At 43.0% G+C, this 19,595-nt stretch overlaps 1 protein-coding gene across 1 annotated transcript in view; it reads right to left on the bottom strand.

Moving 5' to 3' along the window:
• SRRD (SRR1 domain containing) overlaps window positions 1-19,595 on the bottom strand; it is an 87,173-nt gene that overhangs the window by 23,495 nt on the left and 44,083 nt on the right. The window contains exon 5 of the mRNA XM_069214694.1: window positions 15,962-16,060. Coding sequence (XP_069070795.1) covers window positions 15,962-16,060 — 99 coding nt within the window. The remainder of the gene's footprint in view (window positions 1-15,961; window positions 16,061-19,595) is intronic.

Raw genomic sequence — 19,595 nt, forward strand, 5'->3', positions numbered from 1 at the left:
GGAGATGGGGCGGTAGTTGGAGAGGACCTCCGGGTCGGCTTTGTTTTTTTTTAGGAGAGCGGTGATTTCTGCGTGCTTCCAGGGGTCTGGGTAGGTGGTGGAGTTGAAAGAGGAGTTGATTATGTCGCGGAGTATGGGGCCGATGGTGGGCTGGCTTTGTTGTAGATGCAATGAGGACAAGGGTCGGAGGGGGATCTGGAGTGGATGGAATTCATGGCTTTTTGTTTTTTTCTTGTGTGGTAGGGGCCCAGGTGGTAAGTGTGGTGGGGGGTCGGGAGTGGGTGTGGAATTGGGCTAGTGAGGGTTGTGTGTGGTGGGTGTGAGTGGTATGAAGCTGTTGTGAATGTCCAGGATTTTGTGGAGGAAGTGGTTGGAGAGGGCATTAGATAGGGGTTGTGTGTGTGGGTCTATGTTGCTGGCTTTGGGTTTGGATAGCTCTTTAATGATGGTGAAGAGTTCTTTGCTGTTTTGAGAGTTGTTGTCCAGGCGTGTCTTGCAGTGAGCTCTTTTGGTGGTGCGTATGAGTTGTTGGTGGGTGCGGATGGAAGTTTTGAGGGTGGAGAAGTTGGTTGTAGAGGGTTCTTGTCGCCAGATTTTCTCCGCTTGGGGGCATTTGCGCTTGGAGTCTTGGAGTTCGGGGGTGAACCAAGGAGCGTTGTTGATGTTGCGGGTGGCGATGTGTTTTCTGAGGGGGGCTAGTGTGTTTGCACAGGTAGTGATCCATTTAGAGAGGTTGTGCGCTCCTATGTTGGGGTCGTTGGTGTGGAGGGGGGGGTTGTGGGCCAGTTTGGAGTTAAGGCGTTCTGTGGGGATCTTGTCCCACATGCGGTAGGGCGTGGTGTGTTGCTGGTGGTGTGTGGGGGTTTGGTGAAGGAGAAGTGTACGCAGTGGTGGTCGGTCCAGTGGAGTTCGGTGGTGTGTGTGTAGGTTATGTGTTGGCTTGAGGTGAAAATTGCGTTGAGCGTGTGTCCTGCTGACAGCACTCCCGGTCAAGCAAACTCAGGAGCAACTTTTGGCTATTTCGGTTTTGTCCTTTTATGTGCCTGGCGACTGGTAGTGGCAAAACCTCTGCAGTGGCTACCAACTTGTTGGATTGAGCTTCTTCAATTCTTATGTCCCTGGAGCTGGTTCCTGGGGATCAGCCAACTCAAACTTGGAATCACTACTTTGGTCTGCGGCCGGGAATCAACTTTTCCCTGAGTCAGGAGCCACATGCACAGTTCAAACTTCACTAGCCTAAAGTGGAGCAGGTGCAGCCCTTTCAACGCTGCAGTCTGATTCTGTGCAATTCCGAGGGCAGCATGGCAGTTCTTCTTTAGTACTCTAATCAAATTCATTGTGATCTGAGGGGCAGGGTGCCATGGGTGCATGTTTATCCCAGGAAAGAACCCAGAGGGGACCACACAGTCACTAACCAATGGGATACTGGGTCCCCTCCTTCACAGTGACGTGTCCTGTGATGTGTGGCACAGGGCTATCCCAGAGTGCAACATTCTAGTCCCGTTCAAGTTGCCACAACCTTTTTTCGGTTGCCACCCTAGAGGTGGGGCTACAAGAGGGCTACATGCTCACGGAAAAAAAAACTGTTTGGGGATGGGTTTTCCTTCTCTGGCCTCTAGACTAGGTCTGGTTAGCAGGCCTCAGTACACTCTCAGAGTAAAAAAAAACAGCAGCATCAGTGCAGAAATGTGGGGGTGAACATGCAACAAGAGTTATTTCCTTAGACATAGGGGAGGGCAATGGCCTATTCTCTGTGCTGCTCAACAGATTACTCTCGCCGACTGGGGCAAGGGAGCCCCACCAGAGTACAGCGCCTGCCTGCACCGCCTCTGGCACCTGTTACGGATGACTAAATAACATCCATGTTAGAGGGAGTGAGTCAGTGTACGAGAGGAGCAGGGGTCAATGCATCACTTCTGTCGCGCAAAAAAATAGGAATTTTGTAGGTGAGGAAGAAAAGCCTGTAGTGCGTCCCTGAAGCTTTTTGCCTTACTCCCCCATTTTCGCTGATCGTGTTTTTATTGGCCTTAGGACTCTAAGCACTTTACCACTGCTAATCAGTGCTACAGTGTGTGCTCTCTCCTCTAAACATGGTAGGATTGGCTTACACCCACTTGGCATATTTAATTTACTTGCAAATCTCTAGTGAAGTGATACTACTTGTACCCATGGCCTGTACATGAAATGACACTAGTAGGCCTCCAGTACTTATTGTGCCACCCACTTAAGTAGCTTTTAAACATCTCAGACCTGTCATTGCAGCCTGTGTGTGCAGTTTGAAACTGCCATTTCTACTTGGCAAGTAAACCTTTTGCCGGGCCTAATCCTTCCTTTTTAATATATATAAATCCCATATATGTCACCCATAGGGCAAGTCCTAAACAGTCCAAAAGGCAGGGTGCAGTGTATTTAAAAGGTTGGGCAGGCATATTTAACTTTAACATGTCCTGGTAGTGAACAACTCTTAAATTTGTTTCTCACTACTTCTAAGTGATAACTTTCAATCTGGAGCAGGTCGGAATATCAAGTTTGGTATTTAAAGAACTTTAATTTAAAACCCTCTTTAATGGTGAAGTAGGATTTTCAGTCGCAATTCTGAAAATGGTGCTATTAGAAAGTTGGCATTTTCTGGTCCCAATCATCTGGTGTCTGCAGCCTGTATCCTAGTGCACATGGCTAGGTGTGACTGGCAGTTGGCCTTGTGTACTTCTCCCAGACAGTGAGACAAAGGGCAGTAGGTTTGGCAGTAAAGGCCACCTCGGACTTGATGAGGGAGAGGAGCTCTCACATGCACATCACAAAGGCTCTGCCTGGGCACACTCACAAAGGCTTCATTAAGGACTCACTCTTTTGTGACCCCAGGCAAGCTGGGGTCAGGGCAGGGCGGCAGGAAATTCCAAGTACCTCTGGGGTGGAAACCTCCAGACCTTTCTCCTATTTCAAAGTTGGCACGTGGTATAAATACTGGACACTCGGACCCCACTTACCTTCAGTAACCTTTGGACCTGTGAAAGATTCAGAACCACTGGAGTGCTGCTCTGCTTTAGGAAGGAATACTACTATGCTGCTCTGCTACTTGAGAGATAATAATTAGACCTACAGCTTGAACCTAGGACCACCAGAGTGGTTCTTAGGGCAAAGTGGCTGGGCTCCTGATCAGAGTCAGAGGGACAATAAGGGCTCCAACCACCTTGAACCTTGCACCTGGACTCTACCTGCTGTGAGACCTGCCCCCTCAAGTGGTGCCTGCCCAGTCCTGAAACCTTGGAAGTGGGCCAAAAGGTGCTCTGCCAGCTCAGATGTGGTCACCATTGGAAAAGACGCGAAGAGGCACAAAGCCCCAAAAAGCCTTGCCACTCAGCTGCCAACCCCATTGGAATTGACGCTGAGTGTCACAAAGCCTCACCGCACAGCTGCCAGCTTTATCGGAAACGAGAGAAAAACCCATCAAGGTTCTCCATACAGCTCACCAGAATCGATGCAAAGACTCATCGCAGAGCTTCATTGGAACCGACGCCAGATGACGTGAAGCCTTGCAAAGAATGGCGAACAGGCAGCGCACCAGGATCTAAGGTACTTTGCTCATTAGCGCTAACTTGGTCCTTTTATCTGAGCTGTACTCCAACACAGTTGGCCAGAACTTGTGACTTTGTCCCGGTCTGGCGCGACCAGAAAACCACAGTTGTCACTTTGTGCCTCTACACACTGTTTTCACTTAAATCTTTACAATTACATATCTCCATTTCTGCTGGTTGGCTTTTTGTCGTTTTGGTCTCAAATAATTTATTAAATTTTACTGTAGTTTTCTAAATTGGTGTGGAATTTTTCTTGTGTGGTATTTTCACTTTAATACTGTTTGAAGTGCTGCATAAATACATTAGGCATTGCCTGCAAGTTAAGCCTGATTACTTAACTGTCTGATAGCTTGGCACAAAGCAAAGTTTAAATCTGGGTTTGCTTAGGTTTCACCTTTACAGAGATTGTGATTGCTGCTAGAGTAGAGTTTCACCCCCACCTCAACCAGTAACCCAATTTCTAACAACTACACATTTTAGTCAATTTTCCTTGTAAGTGGAGCCTTGTTGGTATCACAAAGTGAAAACTGCAGAAATTAGTAAAGTCAGATGTTTTACTTAAGAAAGTTGCATTTAACTCTCAAAATTTCTCATCCTCTTCCCACAAGGCACATTACTGGCTAACTTCAGTTTCTGTTCATCTTGTTTTCTTTCTTCCATTCTTTTGCATTGCAAACAAATGTACAAAGGGACGATCAAAATGTATGGATTATACCACTGCATTCTCCAACTGACCAGGGGGAGTAGCTCTAGTCCTGTAATTAAGTGTTTTGCCCTTTGCTTATTTTGATGCTTGCTGCCTATTTTTGCATTAAACAAGTTAGACGTCTATGAGCTATGCTGAGTGTCTGTTTCTTTTACATGTCTTACAAACTTAAAATTAAAACAATACTCCCCCTTCTTCATCTCACCACAATACAACATTCTTCTTTTGCATATTTTTTATCCACTGCTTAGCAGATCAGTACACGATTGCTTTGTGTCTTTGGTTTGTTAGTGGGTAAAATTAAGATGATAGAACAGTGTTATATGCAGGTGGGAGAACATATGGTATTTGGGAATGAATTAATGCTGTATGTGGTTAGGTGGTGTTGTAGGCAGAACTGTATTATTACTGATTTGTGGGGACTGCTTCTGCCATGGATGTTTTTAGAGTGCCTGCTGGGTTACAATTTTGTTTTAACCAGTTTTGAGGTGACAAGTTCAAATAATATTACTCGCTATGAGGTGTTTGTGAAGCATTTATTGAGGATGAAGTATTTAAAAATAACATTTGCAGCATTACGCAGCCTCCTTAGTTGCAAGAGGCTTTACCGCAGATGTAGTTTGTGCTTAAAGGGTTGAATGTGGCTCACGCTGAAGGGGCTGTTGTGTGTGATCTAGGTTCAGGACGAGGACAGCAGTAATGGTTGGGAGTAGGGAGGGAAAGGGTCTCTGAAGCTCACACTATATTTTAACATATACCATTATAATATACTAACATATATAACTCTATATACATATATATATAGAGTTATATTATATTGTTTTATATATATATATATATATAAAATGTTATATAGATTATGCTATAAAAACATTAACATATGTAGCATTATAACAGATAAAACATATTATTGCACTATATTATAAGTCATCATAACATGGCTTGACATAGAGGGACTGATTACAAGAGATTGCGAGATTTGGTGGCCATTTCAGTTGGGGCTTATCTGCATATGTTAAAAGCCCATAACGCAACAGACTGGTAACTTGTTAGCCCATAAAGCAACTGACTGGGAACGTGCTGCTAACAGGCTTTAGAGGAGATTTGAAAATGTCAGGGTCGGTCACAGCAGGTTAGTTGCTGAGGGTTATGGACCTCACACAGATGGCTAATAAAAAAAAGAGAAATGTTGGCAGCAAGAACAAAAGGGTTGATGGCCTAGTGGTGGAGTTCAGGAGAGTGTAATTAGTAATTTCAAGAGGCAATTAGGTCTTTACTCAAGGAGAGGGAGATGCGGTAAAGGGTCTTTCACAAGAGGCTATGGTAAGCCAAAAGTTAGTACACAAGGTGAGTAGAGAGACATGTTTTGGTTTTCCCCATTGTAATCAATGTAGGCATTACAGAACTCTTCAGAAGAACAAGGTATGTTGCTTGGTGGAAAGGTCAATAGTATGGAGACAACATGGCCCTAGCAGAGGAAGTTAGAGAGGGGTTGATTTGGTAGTTGGAAAATACTGAAGGTCTGGAATGATCGGGCTCTGTACAGAATAAGAAAATAAGTTACTTACCTGTAACTGTAGTTCTCCAGTATTGTAATCTTTCATAGATTCACATGCTTGAATCAGTCCCAGTCGTCGAGGTGGGAGGCCCCGGTACCATAACAAGTAGTATACATTATACTAATTGGCTTTAAAAAGGAACACAAAGTTCAATTTAACAGCCTATCTATATCTTTTGTTAAAAAAGGACCAGTTATGCATTAACCAATCAGGCGACAGCACCCTCTAGAACCCTCACAACAGATGCTCCAGTTCCTCCGATTTTCACGCACAAAGGTGAGTTATACTGTAAACACAATAAAGGGAAGCCTCTCTGGGGAGGAGGGTGGGTTGCATGTGAATCTATGAAAGATTACAATACTAGAGAATTACAGTTACAGGTAAGTAACTTATTTTCTTCTCCAGTATTGAATCTTTCATAGATTCACATGCTTGAATCAGAGTAGCCAGCAGTTCACAATTACCAATTATATGCATATACATCACAAGCGGATGTTGGGTAGATAAATTATAGTATGGCGATCCTTATTGGAATAGATGGTGTAAAACTGCTTGCCCCACTGCTGCATCCGATTTATCAGCTTCATCCAGGCAACAGTGTTGCGTGAAGGTGTGTTTGTTAGACCATGTTGCTGCTCTGCAGATCTGCTGGATCAACACACCCACAAATAGAGCGGTTGATGTAGACACAGCTCTTGTAGAGTGATCTCACACTCTATCAGTCAACGGTTTCCCTGCCTTTGCATGGCAGAATTGAATGGTTTCTGCAATACATCTTCCGATTTTGGCCTTGGTTGCTGGAAAGCCTTTTTTGAAGTTACCATGTGTGACAAATAACTGGTTTGACTTACGTAATTATTGTGTTCTATAATCTATTACACCATTTAACATATAACGTGTGAAGTGTCTGTTTGGCAGGCGACTGAGGATTTGGAGAAAAAAAATCTTAGAATGATGGGTTCGTTTAGATGAAAATCCAATGGAATTTTAGGTATGAATTTAGGTTTGTTCTAAGGAGAACACTGTCCAATTTGAACTGCATGAAGAGCCCTTAAGGCTTGTATTTCACTCAGCCTTCTAGCAGATGTAAGTGCTAGCAGCAGGGCAGTTTTCTCTGTAAGATATTTTAGTTCTTCCTTGTGAATAGGCTAAAATGGGGTTTTCATCACTTGGCTTAAGACAATATTAAGATGCCACGTGGGAGGTGTTCTTACTGGGGGGAAAAACTCTGAAAAGCCCTTTCATAAATTGTATTATAACTCCTGACGATCAGAGAGAAGGTGTTTTGTCTTCCCTCCTAAATTGGGATATTGCTGCCGAGTGAACCTTTATGGATGAGTGTGTGAGTCCCGATTTTGCTATCTGTAAAAGATATGGTAAAATCTGTTCAGGATTCGAAGAAAACGAGAGCAAGTTGTTCTGCTGGCAACAAATACAAAAAAGTTTCCATTATAATTTATATGATCTATTTGTAGAATCTGCCCTAGCCATGGCTAGAATTTCTCTACAATCGGGCGGAACATCTAGATTTTTAAATTCATGGTGTTCAGGAGCCATGCCGCCAAGTGTAGATGCGTCGGACTGAGATGCAAGATCTGGCCCCTGTTCATGGTTAGCAACGTACGACTGGGCATTAACTGTATGTGTGGGTTTTCCGAAAACAGAAGTTCTGTGTACCATAACTGCCTGAGCCATTTTGGAGCTATGAGGGTGATCCTGCATAGTTCTCTCTTGAGTTTGCGAAGTATCCGTGGGATTAGAGGAATCGGGGGGGGAAAAGCGTAAGCAAATATTTTTGACCATCTTATCGAAAATGCATCTTCCCACAATCCTTTTTGGTGATTCCAACTTGGGTAGTACTGGTACTTGCAGTTGTTCCTGGTGGCGAAGAGGCCCAGCTTAGGCGTGCCCCATCAGATGAATATGTTCTGTAATATTTGATGCTTGAGTTCCCATTTGTGGCAGGTTGAAGACAATCCGCTCAATATGTCTGCCAGCACATTTGATGCTCCTGGTAAATGTTCCGCTCTCAGAGATATTTTGTTTTGTATCGCCCACTGCCAAAGTTCTTGTGCTTGATGTGACAGGGTTGCCAATATGGTTTCTCCCTGTTTAAGTAGTGTATGCACGTGGTGCTGTCCGTTCCGATGAGCACGGATGATATTGCAGTTCTGGGAAGGAACGAACGGAGCGCTAGAGCTATGGTTTGAGTTTGAGATAGTCGATGTGCATTTTCTTGTCAGGATTGCCCCATTTTCTACTGATGGAAAGATCCTTTAGATGAGCGCCCCAGCCTTGTAGGGACACATCTGTTGTTATTACATAGTCCGTTACTGGGGACAAAAATGTTAGCCCTTCTGCCACGTTCATCTTCTGCGTCCACCATTATAGGGAGGATCTCATCACTTCAGCTATTTGTATGATGTTGTTGAAAGAGCTTGGGGTGATTTCCACTGCTTGTCTACCTCTTCTTGCAGTGGCCTCATGTGAAGTCTGCAGTTCGGAATTAGAGGGATGGAAGAAGATAGCCTTCCTAGGAGCAATATGTATGTCCGAACTGAAACTGACTTTCTTTTGATAAGTTTGTGGACCAATTGTTGCATTTTTATCTGTCTGTCCAATGAGGCCTTGGCTGTATTTGTGTTGATAACTGAACCTAGGAAGGTTATTTCTGTTTTCGGAATAAGGGTGGACTTCTGGAGGTTGTCAAACAACTTGAGACACGTTTGTGTGCTCTGTGTTTGTTTTTTCATGATGGTGCATTGATCAACCAATCATCCAAGTATGGGAATACTTGAACTCCTTTTTGTCTTAGATGTGCAGCCACTGGTGCTAGCATTTCTGTAAATATTTGATGAGCTGATTTTAAACCAAAAGGGAGCACCTTAACTGAAAGTGAGCACCGGCTACCTGGAATCGTAAGTACCTTCGATGATTGGAATAAATGGGTATGTGGAGATATGCATCTTTGAGGTCGAAGGATGTCATATAGTGCCATGGTTTAGAAGGTGCAAAATGTCCTTTAAGGTAACCATCCGAAAAGACAGTTTTTTTTTAGATATTTGTTCAGTTTGTGAAGATCCAGTGTTGGAAGCCAATCTCCTGATTTTTTTCCTGATCAGAAAGAAACAACAGAAATAAAAGCCCATTCCCTTTTGAATATATGGTACTCTTTCTATTGCTCCTTTTATTATCATGAGAGAAATTCCTTTTACTAGCTGTTTTAGATGTGGAGGGGTGGACTCCTGGGTGGGAGATTTGGTGGTTTGTTGATAAATTTGAGGTTATGTCTCCTCGAGTTTTGACATCTAGGACCCATTTGTCCATTGTTATAGTAGCCCATTGGTGTAAAAACTAGGAAATTCGACCTCCTAATCTGTGTGGCGATTGGGAATGTGGGGTAGCCTGCGAATGTATTAGGTCATTGCTTTCTTGAAGAGTCTCGACCTTTGGTGGGTTGTTTCCCTCTAGTTGGTTGTTTGTAGGCTGCAGTAGGTGGTTGTCGATACTGCTTGGTGTAGTGAGAACGGTATTGTCCTTGGTAGGGCTGATATTACTGCCGAAAAGGCTGAAAACCTCTCTGAAAATAAAAGTACTCCTGCCTCTGGCTCCTAGAAACGGCTGCCTCTTCGATTGCAACGTACATAATGATCTGGCTGTGTCAGTATTGGTTTTAATAGCTTTCAAGGCGTCATCTATGTGGTTTCGGAATAATGACTCACCAACATTGGGCATGTCCAAAATTGTGCTTTGCACCTCTGGCCTAAAGGTTGTGGCTTTTAGCCAGGCTTGTCTTCGGAGCACAGCTGCTCCTGCCAGCTGCCGAAAACCTGTTGCAGAGATGTCAATTACACAGACTATTATCTCTGCAGACACTCTTTCACCTTTTTGGAAAATCTTTCTGGCCTCCTCTTTAGAGTCTTCCGGAAGATGATCTATGTATGGTGACATATCCGACCACATCTTTCTGTCGAACCTTGCTAGAATCGCAAGAGAATTAGCTGCACGAACTGTAAGCCCTGCCATACTCGAGAATCGTTTCCCAATAGAATCGAGCCGGCATCCGTCCCTATCTGATGGTGTTGTGATGGGTGCTGATGGATTTTTGTAACACCTTTGTGCAGCTTGACTTCTGGTCTCAGATGTCCTATTAAACATGCTGGCATATTGTCTGGTACTTTGTATTTTTTATCCAGTCTTTGCATGACTGCTGAGATGGTGGCTGGATTCTTCATAGTACGAATACCCTCTTGCCAGATGAAATCTATTATGGGTGTTGCTTTCACTGACTTCTCTCTGAGTTCCTTAAGATCATATAAGAAACAGTCTATCTGTTTAGAGGTAATTGAAACCTTTTCACTGCGAGCTCCATTATGCTATGAAAGTCACCAATATAGTCAGGGGGGGGAGAGTCAACAGGAGGCGGTTGTGGTGGTGATGGTGGCTGTCTGACATAGTTGTCCCACTCTGAAGCCGTGGAGGCTTAGTCTCTTATTTCCCCTTCTTCTTCTTGTTCATCCTGTGATGTATCTTGGGTGTCTGTCGGTGGATCCGCTAATGACATTGTAGATAGCGGAGGCCCTGAAAAGGAAGGCGTAGTAGGGTGAGAAGGCGACCTTTGCAGAGGTGATCGCGCTGGAGTTTGAAACTTGGATGGAGGTGCGGATTGCGCAGGCTTAGGAAATAGTCCATAGTAGTCTTGCAGCACTGCTTGCAAGTTAAATATCAAGTCCTGTGGCATATGGACTGTTTGCTCCTGTATATTATGTGGTGAGCTGGGCTGGTAGCTCTGTTGTAGGTTCTCAGTCAGGTAAGCATTGTCATGATAGTACTGGTCATCATCTTGATCATCATCCTGGTATTTAACTTGTAACTCGGAGGGGCTGTGGCCTACCCCTGAAGGTCCTTCATTGTCCAATTTGTTATCTAACATATAATGTGGTGGAAATGGGGTGATTTTACTTGGTGAGGTGTGTTCCGGATGTAACAGTTGGCCTGCGGGTAGTATAGACACGGACAGGCCTGTAACAGTCATCAAGGGTGTCAAAGACAATGCAGCTGTTGTTGGCACCCTCGTCAACAGTGATGATAATATTACTGTTGATGGTGGCTTCGTCGCCGATGGCATCGTCAACAGTAGTTTAGTCAACTGCAGCGTTTCGGATGGTGGAGTCGTTGACAATGGGGTCGTCAATGGTAGTGTGGTCGATGGTGATGTCTTCTTGGTAACCCTTGCGACGGTGGTATGGTCGACAGAAAAGGTGTCACCGTAGCTGTACCACTCGTCGATGAGCCCGTCAACTGTATCGTTGTCATTTGCTTCGTCGTAATCTTGCAGGGTACAATGGTCGTTGACACCAATTGAGATGGGGATATTATCATAGGCGATGCCGCTGTTGTGAACGTCGGCGTTATGGTGGTCAGTGTTGTCAACGGTGATTACATTTTTTATCAGAAGTCATTCCTGATGTTGAAGGAAGTGATTTTAAAACTTTCCTGACAGAAACCTTTTTAGTAGCTGGTGTTGAAGGCTCAGAAGAGACCTTTGAGGAAGACTTTTTCTTATGTGGCACCATCTCTTTTCCATGAGATTTTTTTAAGTGCTTTTCTGTGGGGCTCCGAATGCTCCCCTCCAGATATATTTCTATCCTGTGGGATTTTTCAGTTTGTGAAGAGTCATCACTCTTTCCCTCAGAGACTGAATGTACCTTTGATTTCCGTCTTTGTAACCACAAGAGAGGCCTTCCTTGTCTGTCTTATAGGGTTTTCTGTGAGAAAGTTCTGCAGATTTTGCAATCTACAACCTTATGCTCTGGATAGAGACAATAAATACACTCCCTGTGAGGGGTTCTCGGAGTAAAGTCTCTTTTTGCCACAGGTGTTACATGGCTTAAACAGGCTCTTTCTTGGAGATCCTGACATAGTCAGAGTGTCCCAGGCTGTAATAAAATGAATTTTAAAGCTGACCTTGAGAAGTATTCAGTTGAAGTTAGTTGTTCTGAAGAGAAAAACTGAGCAGAGCTCAGGGAGACTCCCATCACCTAACGTGCAGTAGAAAATCTGAGGAACTGGAGCCTCTGTTGCCTGATTGGTCAATGCATAACTTTGATCCTCTTTTAACAAAGGATACAGATAGGCTGTTAAACTGAACTTTGTATTCCTTTGTAAAGCCTATTAGTCTAATGTACACTACTTGTTATGGTACCGGGGACTCCCACCTTGACGACGGGGAATGATTCAAGCATGTGAATCTATGAAAGATTCAATATTGGAGAAGTCTGAATTTCGTACAAATAATAATGTGAGCTGCCTACATTCACGGCATGGTTAGGAGTTTTGCAGGCAGCAAACGTATGGTCGAGGAGAACGCACATCACATAAATTGTTTAGAAACGAAGACTAGCTATTTTGTATTAACAAGTTTCAATTGTATATTTGAGAGGAGCTAGATGTTGATGTGAGCAGATAATATTTCCTCTATTTGATATAACTTGCCTGGGCAGAAGCAGATCAAGGACATTTTCGGGGCTGGCAATAGAAATTTGGCACTATCGTCTAAAAATACAAAATATCTGTTAGATAAGAGCACTTAGCAGGATAGGACAATTCTGGGGTGCATTGGAATTCCAGTTATTTAAGGGATTACAGCAACTGGAAGTTGAACTCTAAATATGTCCAGAAAATCAAGAAAGTTTGGGGTCCTTCGGAGAAAGTTATCTTTCCATTCATATTGACATCTCAAATGGAGAGCTATTACAGTTGGAGGAGACCTGGTTGCTATGGTTGCTGACACATTTCAGCAAGAGACTGGAGGAGTTTGGGAGGTGCTTTTCTGCCTTTCATGTAGCCAAAAATAGTGATGATGCTAGTGCAGCAGCAGGCTTGTTGTCTGGTACTGGTGACTTTGTTCTGTCTCCATGGTTTCTAGGTTTGTTGAAACTGGCAGAGGAGGAGCTCTTTTTTAATAAAGGCAATGAGCCTTTTAATAGATGTGGATGGAAAAGACTATCCTTGGATAGAGAACGGATGTCTAACCCTTCTTGTCTGGAAGATAACTGGAGATCAAAACAGTTCAATGGCCTTTAAGAGGCTACAGTTCTCTTTAAAGAATCATGGTCTCATGGTATCAAAACAATAAGGGAGCTTGGAACGTATGGGTATGTTGGTGCATGGAAACATATGTGTATATTTATTTTAATTATTATTCTAGGGCAGTAACTTTTTTATGCACCTTTGGTGGCAGTAGACCACACTTTAATAAAAGGAAGGGCAATTGGAAAGGACGGTTTGGTTTGTAGAGTGTTGAAAGGCATGAAGTTGAGAAGCCCAGGTAGTGGGTGCATACCTTTATGGGATGCAGTGAAGGCTTTTTCATTCCTTTTAGCATTCCCATGGAATGCTTTCTTATGATTGCATTAGAATAGCTTTTTTTGTTGCATTTGTAGAAGAGTGTCTGATGTGAGAGGTTTGGAGGCAATTTATAGACTTTGCAATCCAGAAGGAATTTTGTTTCAAAGCCATTCTACAAGGGCTACCCCACCAAGTAAGGTGTTTGAAACGCAAGGTGGATTGGAAGACATTCTGAAAGTGGCATATTGGTCTAATGCAGGTGTGTCTGCAAAGTTTTGCTTGTGGCCTGTGGAGCATATATCAAATGAAGTTATAAAAGTCTTTGAATACTGTCTGGAGATATCACAGCAATTCTCAATGGTTTAGTGTCATAAGACTCTAGTGAAAGATTTTTGTGAAACTCGTTTTAGGTAATATGTTTGCTTACTTTCATGTATACTGCTCTTAATGTTTTAGACTATTAAAGGAGGTGAGCTTAAACTATAAATAGTGTGTGTTGCTTTCATTATTCTTTACTAAAGTGCCGTATTACGGAATACTGACTGTTAGAAATTGATTCTTTGGTTGGCAGTCAGGACCTCCTGTCCAAGCAAGGACTCTCACTCAAGTAAGGGCAAGTTACACACAATCCAAATTATCCTGTGCCCACCCTCCGGCAGCTTGGCACTGAGCAGTCAGGCTTACCTTAGAAGGCGTAAAGTATATGAGCAATACATCATGCAATAACACAGTAAAGCACCACAAAAATACACCACACAGTGTTTAGAAAAATATAGAATATTTATCTGGATAAATGGAGGTCAAAGCAATCAAGATTTGATAAGTAAACATTGAAATATCACTTCAGAGAATGATAAAAAGAGTCTTAAGTCCTTAAAAAGCAACAAGTGTCTCTTGCAAGCACAAAGTACCTGGTTTGCGTCCAAATTATCTGCAAGGGGCCGCAGAGGAGATGTGTGGAAAACAGGGAGGTGGGTGTCAGTTTCTCCGGGGGGACACAGACAATGTGTCAATATTTTTCCACGCAGGGAAGGCTTTGCATTGATTTCCAGCACGCTGTCTTGGATCCTCTTCGGGTTGCGGGGTATTCAGACCCCAGGGGACGATGCGGAGAAATCCTGGCCATGCATGATGAAGTCACAGGAGCTGCATTGATCCGGTGGGTGATGCAGGGAAATTTCTGTTGCAGGGCAGGCGCTGCATCGATTCTTCCCGCAGGAAGTGTGGCTGCGTCATTCTGGCTCGGCTATGCATCGATCCAATGGACCATGCATCGAAGTTCCAGTCGCAACACTGGCGCTGCGCTGACCTCCTCTCTGAGAGCTGGGCTGCGTCGTTCCGGTTCGGCGTGCGACAATTTTCTCATCGCGATGCAGGCTGTGCGTCGAATTTTCCCTGCACAAGGAGTTCTTTGCAGGATGAAGTCTTTTTGGTCCTGAGACTTTAAGGAACAGGAGGCAAGCTCTATCCAAGCCCTTGGAGAACACTTCTAAGCAGAGCCAGGGGGTAGCAAGGCAACAGAAGGGCAACAGTCCTTTGTAGAAAAGCAGTCAGGTGAATCCTTTGGGCAGCCAGGCAGTTCCTCTTGGCAGGTTGCAGGGTCTGGTTCAGAATTTCTTCACCAGTGGTATCTTGTCCAGAAGTGTCTGAGTTGGTAGGGTCAGAGGCCCTGTTTAAATACCAAAATGTGCCTTTGAAGTGGGAGAGACTTCAAAGAGTGGCTTAGAAGTGCACCAGGTCCCCTTTCAGTTCCATCCTGTCTGCCAGGGTCGCAGTAGGGGATTTGGCAGTCCATTGTGTGAGGGCACGTCACTGTCCTTTCAAATGTAAGTGTCAGGCCCTCTACCCTCCCAGCACAGGAAGACCCATTCAGTATGCAGATGCGTGCAGGTGTGACTGAGTATGCTGTATTTGGGGTTGTCTGAGTGAATGCACAAAGGAGCTTGTCAAGTAACCAGCCAGGCGTGGATTGTAATGCACAGAAGGATTTAAGTGCAGAGAAATGCTCACTTTCTAAAAGTGGCATTTCTAAAATAGTAATATTAAATCCAACCTCACAAGTCAGCAGGATTTTGTATTACCATTCTAGCCATACTAAATATGACCTTGTTACTCCTTTCAGATCAGAATCTACCACTCAAACAGTATATGTGGGCAGCCCTAATGTAAGCCTATGAAAGGGGCAGGCCTCACAGCAGTGTAAAACGAATTTAGGAATTCTACACTACCAGGAAATATAAACTACACAGGTATATGTCTTGCCTTTTACCTACATAGCACCCTGCCCTATGGGTTACCTAGAGCCTACCTTAGGGGTGACGTATATGTAGAAAAAGGGGAGTTTAAGGCTTGGCAAGTACTTTTAAATGCCAAATCAAAGTGGCAGTGAAACTGCACACACAGGCCTTGCAATGGCAATGGCAGGCCTGAGGCATGGTTAAGGGGCTACTTATGTGGGTGGCATAAACAGTGCTGCAGGCCCACTAGTAGCATTTAATCTATAGGCCCTGTGCACATGTACTGCACTTTACTGGGGACTTACAAGTAGACTAAATAAGCCAACTGGGTATGAACCAATGTCACCATGTTTTAAGGGAGAGAGCATATGCACTTTAGCACTGGTTAGCAGTGGTAAAGTGTGAAGAGTCCTAAAACCAGCAAAAACAGTATCCAAAAAGGGGAGGGAGGCAGGCAGAAAGTTGGGAGTGACCACCCTAAGGCTGTCAGGTCTAACACGGACTATGCAGGTTTCATAAGTTTGCTTTCCTCACCTCATTTTCCAGTATAAGAGACAAGCCCAAAGTCTTGAGAACTTCATGTTCAGAGCCCGTGAAAGATGGATCATAAATGTAACAATGACATTTCGGTATCTGTAAGAAAAAAACATAATTCAGATTCAGTATATAACTGAGGCAAGACTAGGATGTTTACATAAATGAAAGATCACCAATGTGCCAGAGACAGTGAATAAACCAAGGGTAAGAAACATAACCGAAAGCAGTGACAAAAAGATACCAGATTGTTCTACCCAGTCCATATCCGTTATAACATCAATGTTATGAATAAACATTTACTAGATTACAAAGGAAACAACAAAAAATATTTATGGACACTGGCTGTCTTATTCCCCAAACCCTTTAGGTGCACCACAAGTACCATCTGTAGCCATCGATGACATACTATTTTATAGAAATACGATCTCCAGACATCTAAATTTGTAAACACAACATATGAAATTATACAGTACATGCAAGAAAGACAGATTTTCCAGTCATGAGAGTGTGTTTTTAAAGGGAAATGGCTTTTTGAAAATGTGGCGAAATGCCTATACTTATTTAGTTATTTATTTACTAGTGATTTTATACAGCAGTCATTATGAGTGTGCTTTACAGTATAATACAAACAACAGCGGTATTGTCTTAAATTAAAATAACTAAAACAGTATAAATGAGGAGAAGTGGGGCATAAGCAGATCGGTTGCACAATAGGGAATTAAACAGGAAAACATGCAGAACAATGAGGGGGGCCAATACAATTCCATAGTTAGACAGAAGAACAGGAGGAGAGGACAGTGCATCTGCAAACCCAGGTGGTAGAGCCAAATAGTGTAGGTGGTAAGAGAGAGACAAGATACAGTTACAGTTTTTGGGTTAAATGCAGTGTAAAGTCTTAAGGTGTTGAATGAATGATAATTCCATAGAGAAGTAGCTAAAACAATGCTCCTTACTATGGGCGCAGTGTGACATTATTTCTACACCTACAACTTTCCCAGTTGGAGATTTTCTTTATCATGAACAGAAGGTTTTGCTGTTGGTGGAACATTTGTCAATTTAAAGTTAGGGATATGCATGGAAATATATCGCTCTACACAAATTGGCCCTGGAACTTGAAAATTGCTTGATTTTATTAACCAAGACCCACATGAAACATCTTTAGTCTCAAAAAGCGAATAGTAGCCAAATAATAAGGGGCTGCCCTAGTACAGGAAAGTCATTTCATCTACTGATAGTATAACACTTAGCAATCATTTCCCAACATTTATAGGTCACAACAAATGGCGCTGTTTAATTAGCTCCCTCACACATCCTATTCTGTTAACAAAGGTATTAGCCATTATTAAGAATTATCGGAAAAAGAGGTAAATAACACATAAATGACGAGTAATGAGTGCCTTACACTTGTAGCAAAAGGTGCTTTAACAAGAAACACATCACACATGCACAAACTATCTCTATCATACAAATTCTTTCCTTAAAATTTTTTACTAAACATATCAAATGAAAACACCATATATTTAAATAGCTAATACACATTCCCAATAAACTCCAAATGACACATTTACTTTATTCACATGAATCATCCACCAATACAAGTTATTCAGCCTTCTCATCAATCATGAAGATGGTGGTCAGATTACCCTAGAATAACTGACTATGAAGAAACGGGACACTCTCAAAATATTTAAAAATGTTCTAAATTCCTAAATATGGTTATTTAAAAAATAAAGTTTCAGCCCAGTGTCCCCTAGAATAGGTCTTCACCAAAGAAACATGATGTATACTACTAATCCTAAAACAACCGCCAACTTTAATTGTTAAAGGACTATAGAGGACACCCAACCATGACAGCTAAAATATAAAACAGTTTCCTAATCTTTATTGAGTTTCTCATAGTAAAACATCAGGTTCAGTATTTTCAATGTAAGCACCGGGGACTTGTTATACAAATTATACCCATTTCCTTTTCAGACCTGGAAAGTTTCCCCAAACCTATTAACCCCTAGTACTGTTGCACTTTTATTTACTGTACTACACTGTATAATATAGTCATTTAAACAACACTTTTATGCCCTGTGAGCTTTCCGAATTGTCAAGCAAATACCTACTCAGTAATTATGAGCAATTCATATGGTACATTGGTGCAAGTTTGAAAAAGTGTTGGTTATATTTTGGCGGATGTTGGGTGAAGGGTGTGAGGTTTGAAGGGAAAGTAAAAGTGGTGCATAGTGTTTCACATCACGTATGTATGGCTGCAGAGAGTGTAGAACAGGCACAGTCACAGATGGGGGTACTTAACATCTTTGCATAAAGATTGATATTTATCAGGATTGCTGCTAACGTCGTCTACATGATCCAAGTGAGACAACACTATATTGGACCATCAACGGTTACTGGACAGAAAGTGGAATCCTTCAATAATTCTTGTTACATGGAGTTTCTGTAGAACTTGGCCACTACTGCTGATTCACTAAAGTTAAAAGGTTAAGAACCACTGCTCTGGTGCACAGTCTGGCTTGTGTCCAAAGAGATGGGTACCAAAAAATGGAATTTCCATGAGGGACTGTTAGACATCAATGAAGAAGCCCGCTGATCATACCCATGCTCAATGCCGAAGCACCACGCTGGTACCAACTGCCCTTCCCAGTAAGTAGTCCAATCTAATGACATTCTCCGGAGCATCTTGACTGTCCTAAAATAGTTGTTGGAATTTTGTGTGAAGTTCATCAGCGAATGCAGGGAAGATATTGATCACCATGTATCTCAACATGTGTGAGTAATGCCCCAAGAAGCAGCTTGAGATGAAAGATCGAAGGGCAAGGTTGTATTATTTTCCCAGATAATCTGTAAATTTCGACTCTGCCTGGTGGAGTGGTTGTGAATGCATTCAGGTTAAGTTGGCTGGGGGAAGCCTGAAACACAAGACTCATGTTTGGGCCTGTCAAGGCTTCATTGAATGGTAGCAGTATTTCTGAAGAGGTCTGCCCTGGCTGCAGTACCTCCGTAAGCATATTTATTTTAACTTTCACAGAGGGAAGCTGGGGATCAAGAATTTCTTGAGGGACCAAGTGAAGAAGTAAGTCCTGTATTTGGAGAGAGGTCCTGGCCGTTGCCGTCCGGGAGGTTCATAAATAGATTCTCAACAGGTGAGATTCCTCATCGCCATTGTTGCCGCCTGTGGCCCCGGGTCTGAAAATATATACAGCAATGGAAGCGTGTCAGAATCAGATGCTTTGTGATAGGTCAAGGTGGGTGCATCTTCGATTGAGGATGTGGTGGGTTCACATTTACATCAGAAAGGACTACTGTTGCACCCCCCAGCAATGTCAATGCACAGAGTACATACATCGTAGTTGCTGCTGAGGTAAGAGCTGAAGTGGGCATCAGTCCTGAAGTTGGATTGGAACCTTGTGAGGGGTAAAGAGGCAAAGTCAGAGTTGGAATGGATCTGCCAGCAATTAACCAGAATGGAGAACTCCTCAGATCCATGGGCTCTGAAGGTGTATCAGTGGGATTGGGAAGGATATTGAAAACTCACAGCCTTACATTTCTGAAGGCATGAATTTGCTGCACTGTCACAGATGGACCTAGAAACTGGGCAGGATCAGGACTAATGCAGGAGTCTGTT

The sequence above is a fragment of the Pleurodeles waltl genome, chromosome 11 (genome assembly GCF_031143425.1).
Source record: "Pleurodeles waltl isolate 20211129_DDA chromosome 11, aPleWal1.hap1.20221129, whole genome shotgun sequence".
Classification (NCBI taxonomy): Eukaryota; Metazoa; Chordata; class Amphibia; order Caudata; family Salamandridae; genus Pleurodeles; species Pleurodeles waltl.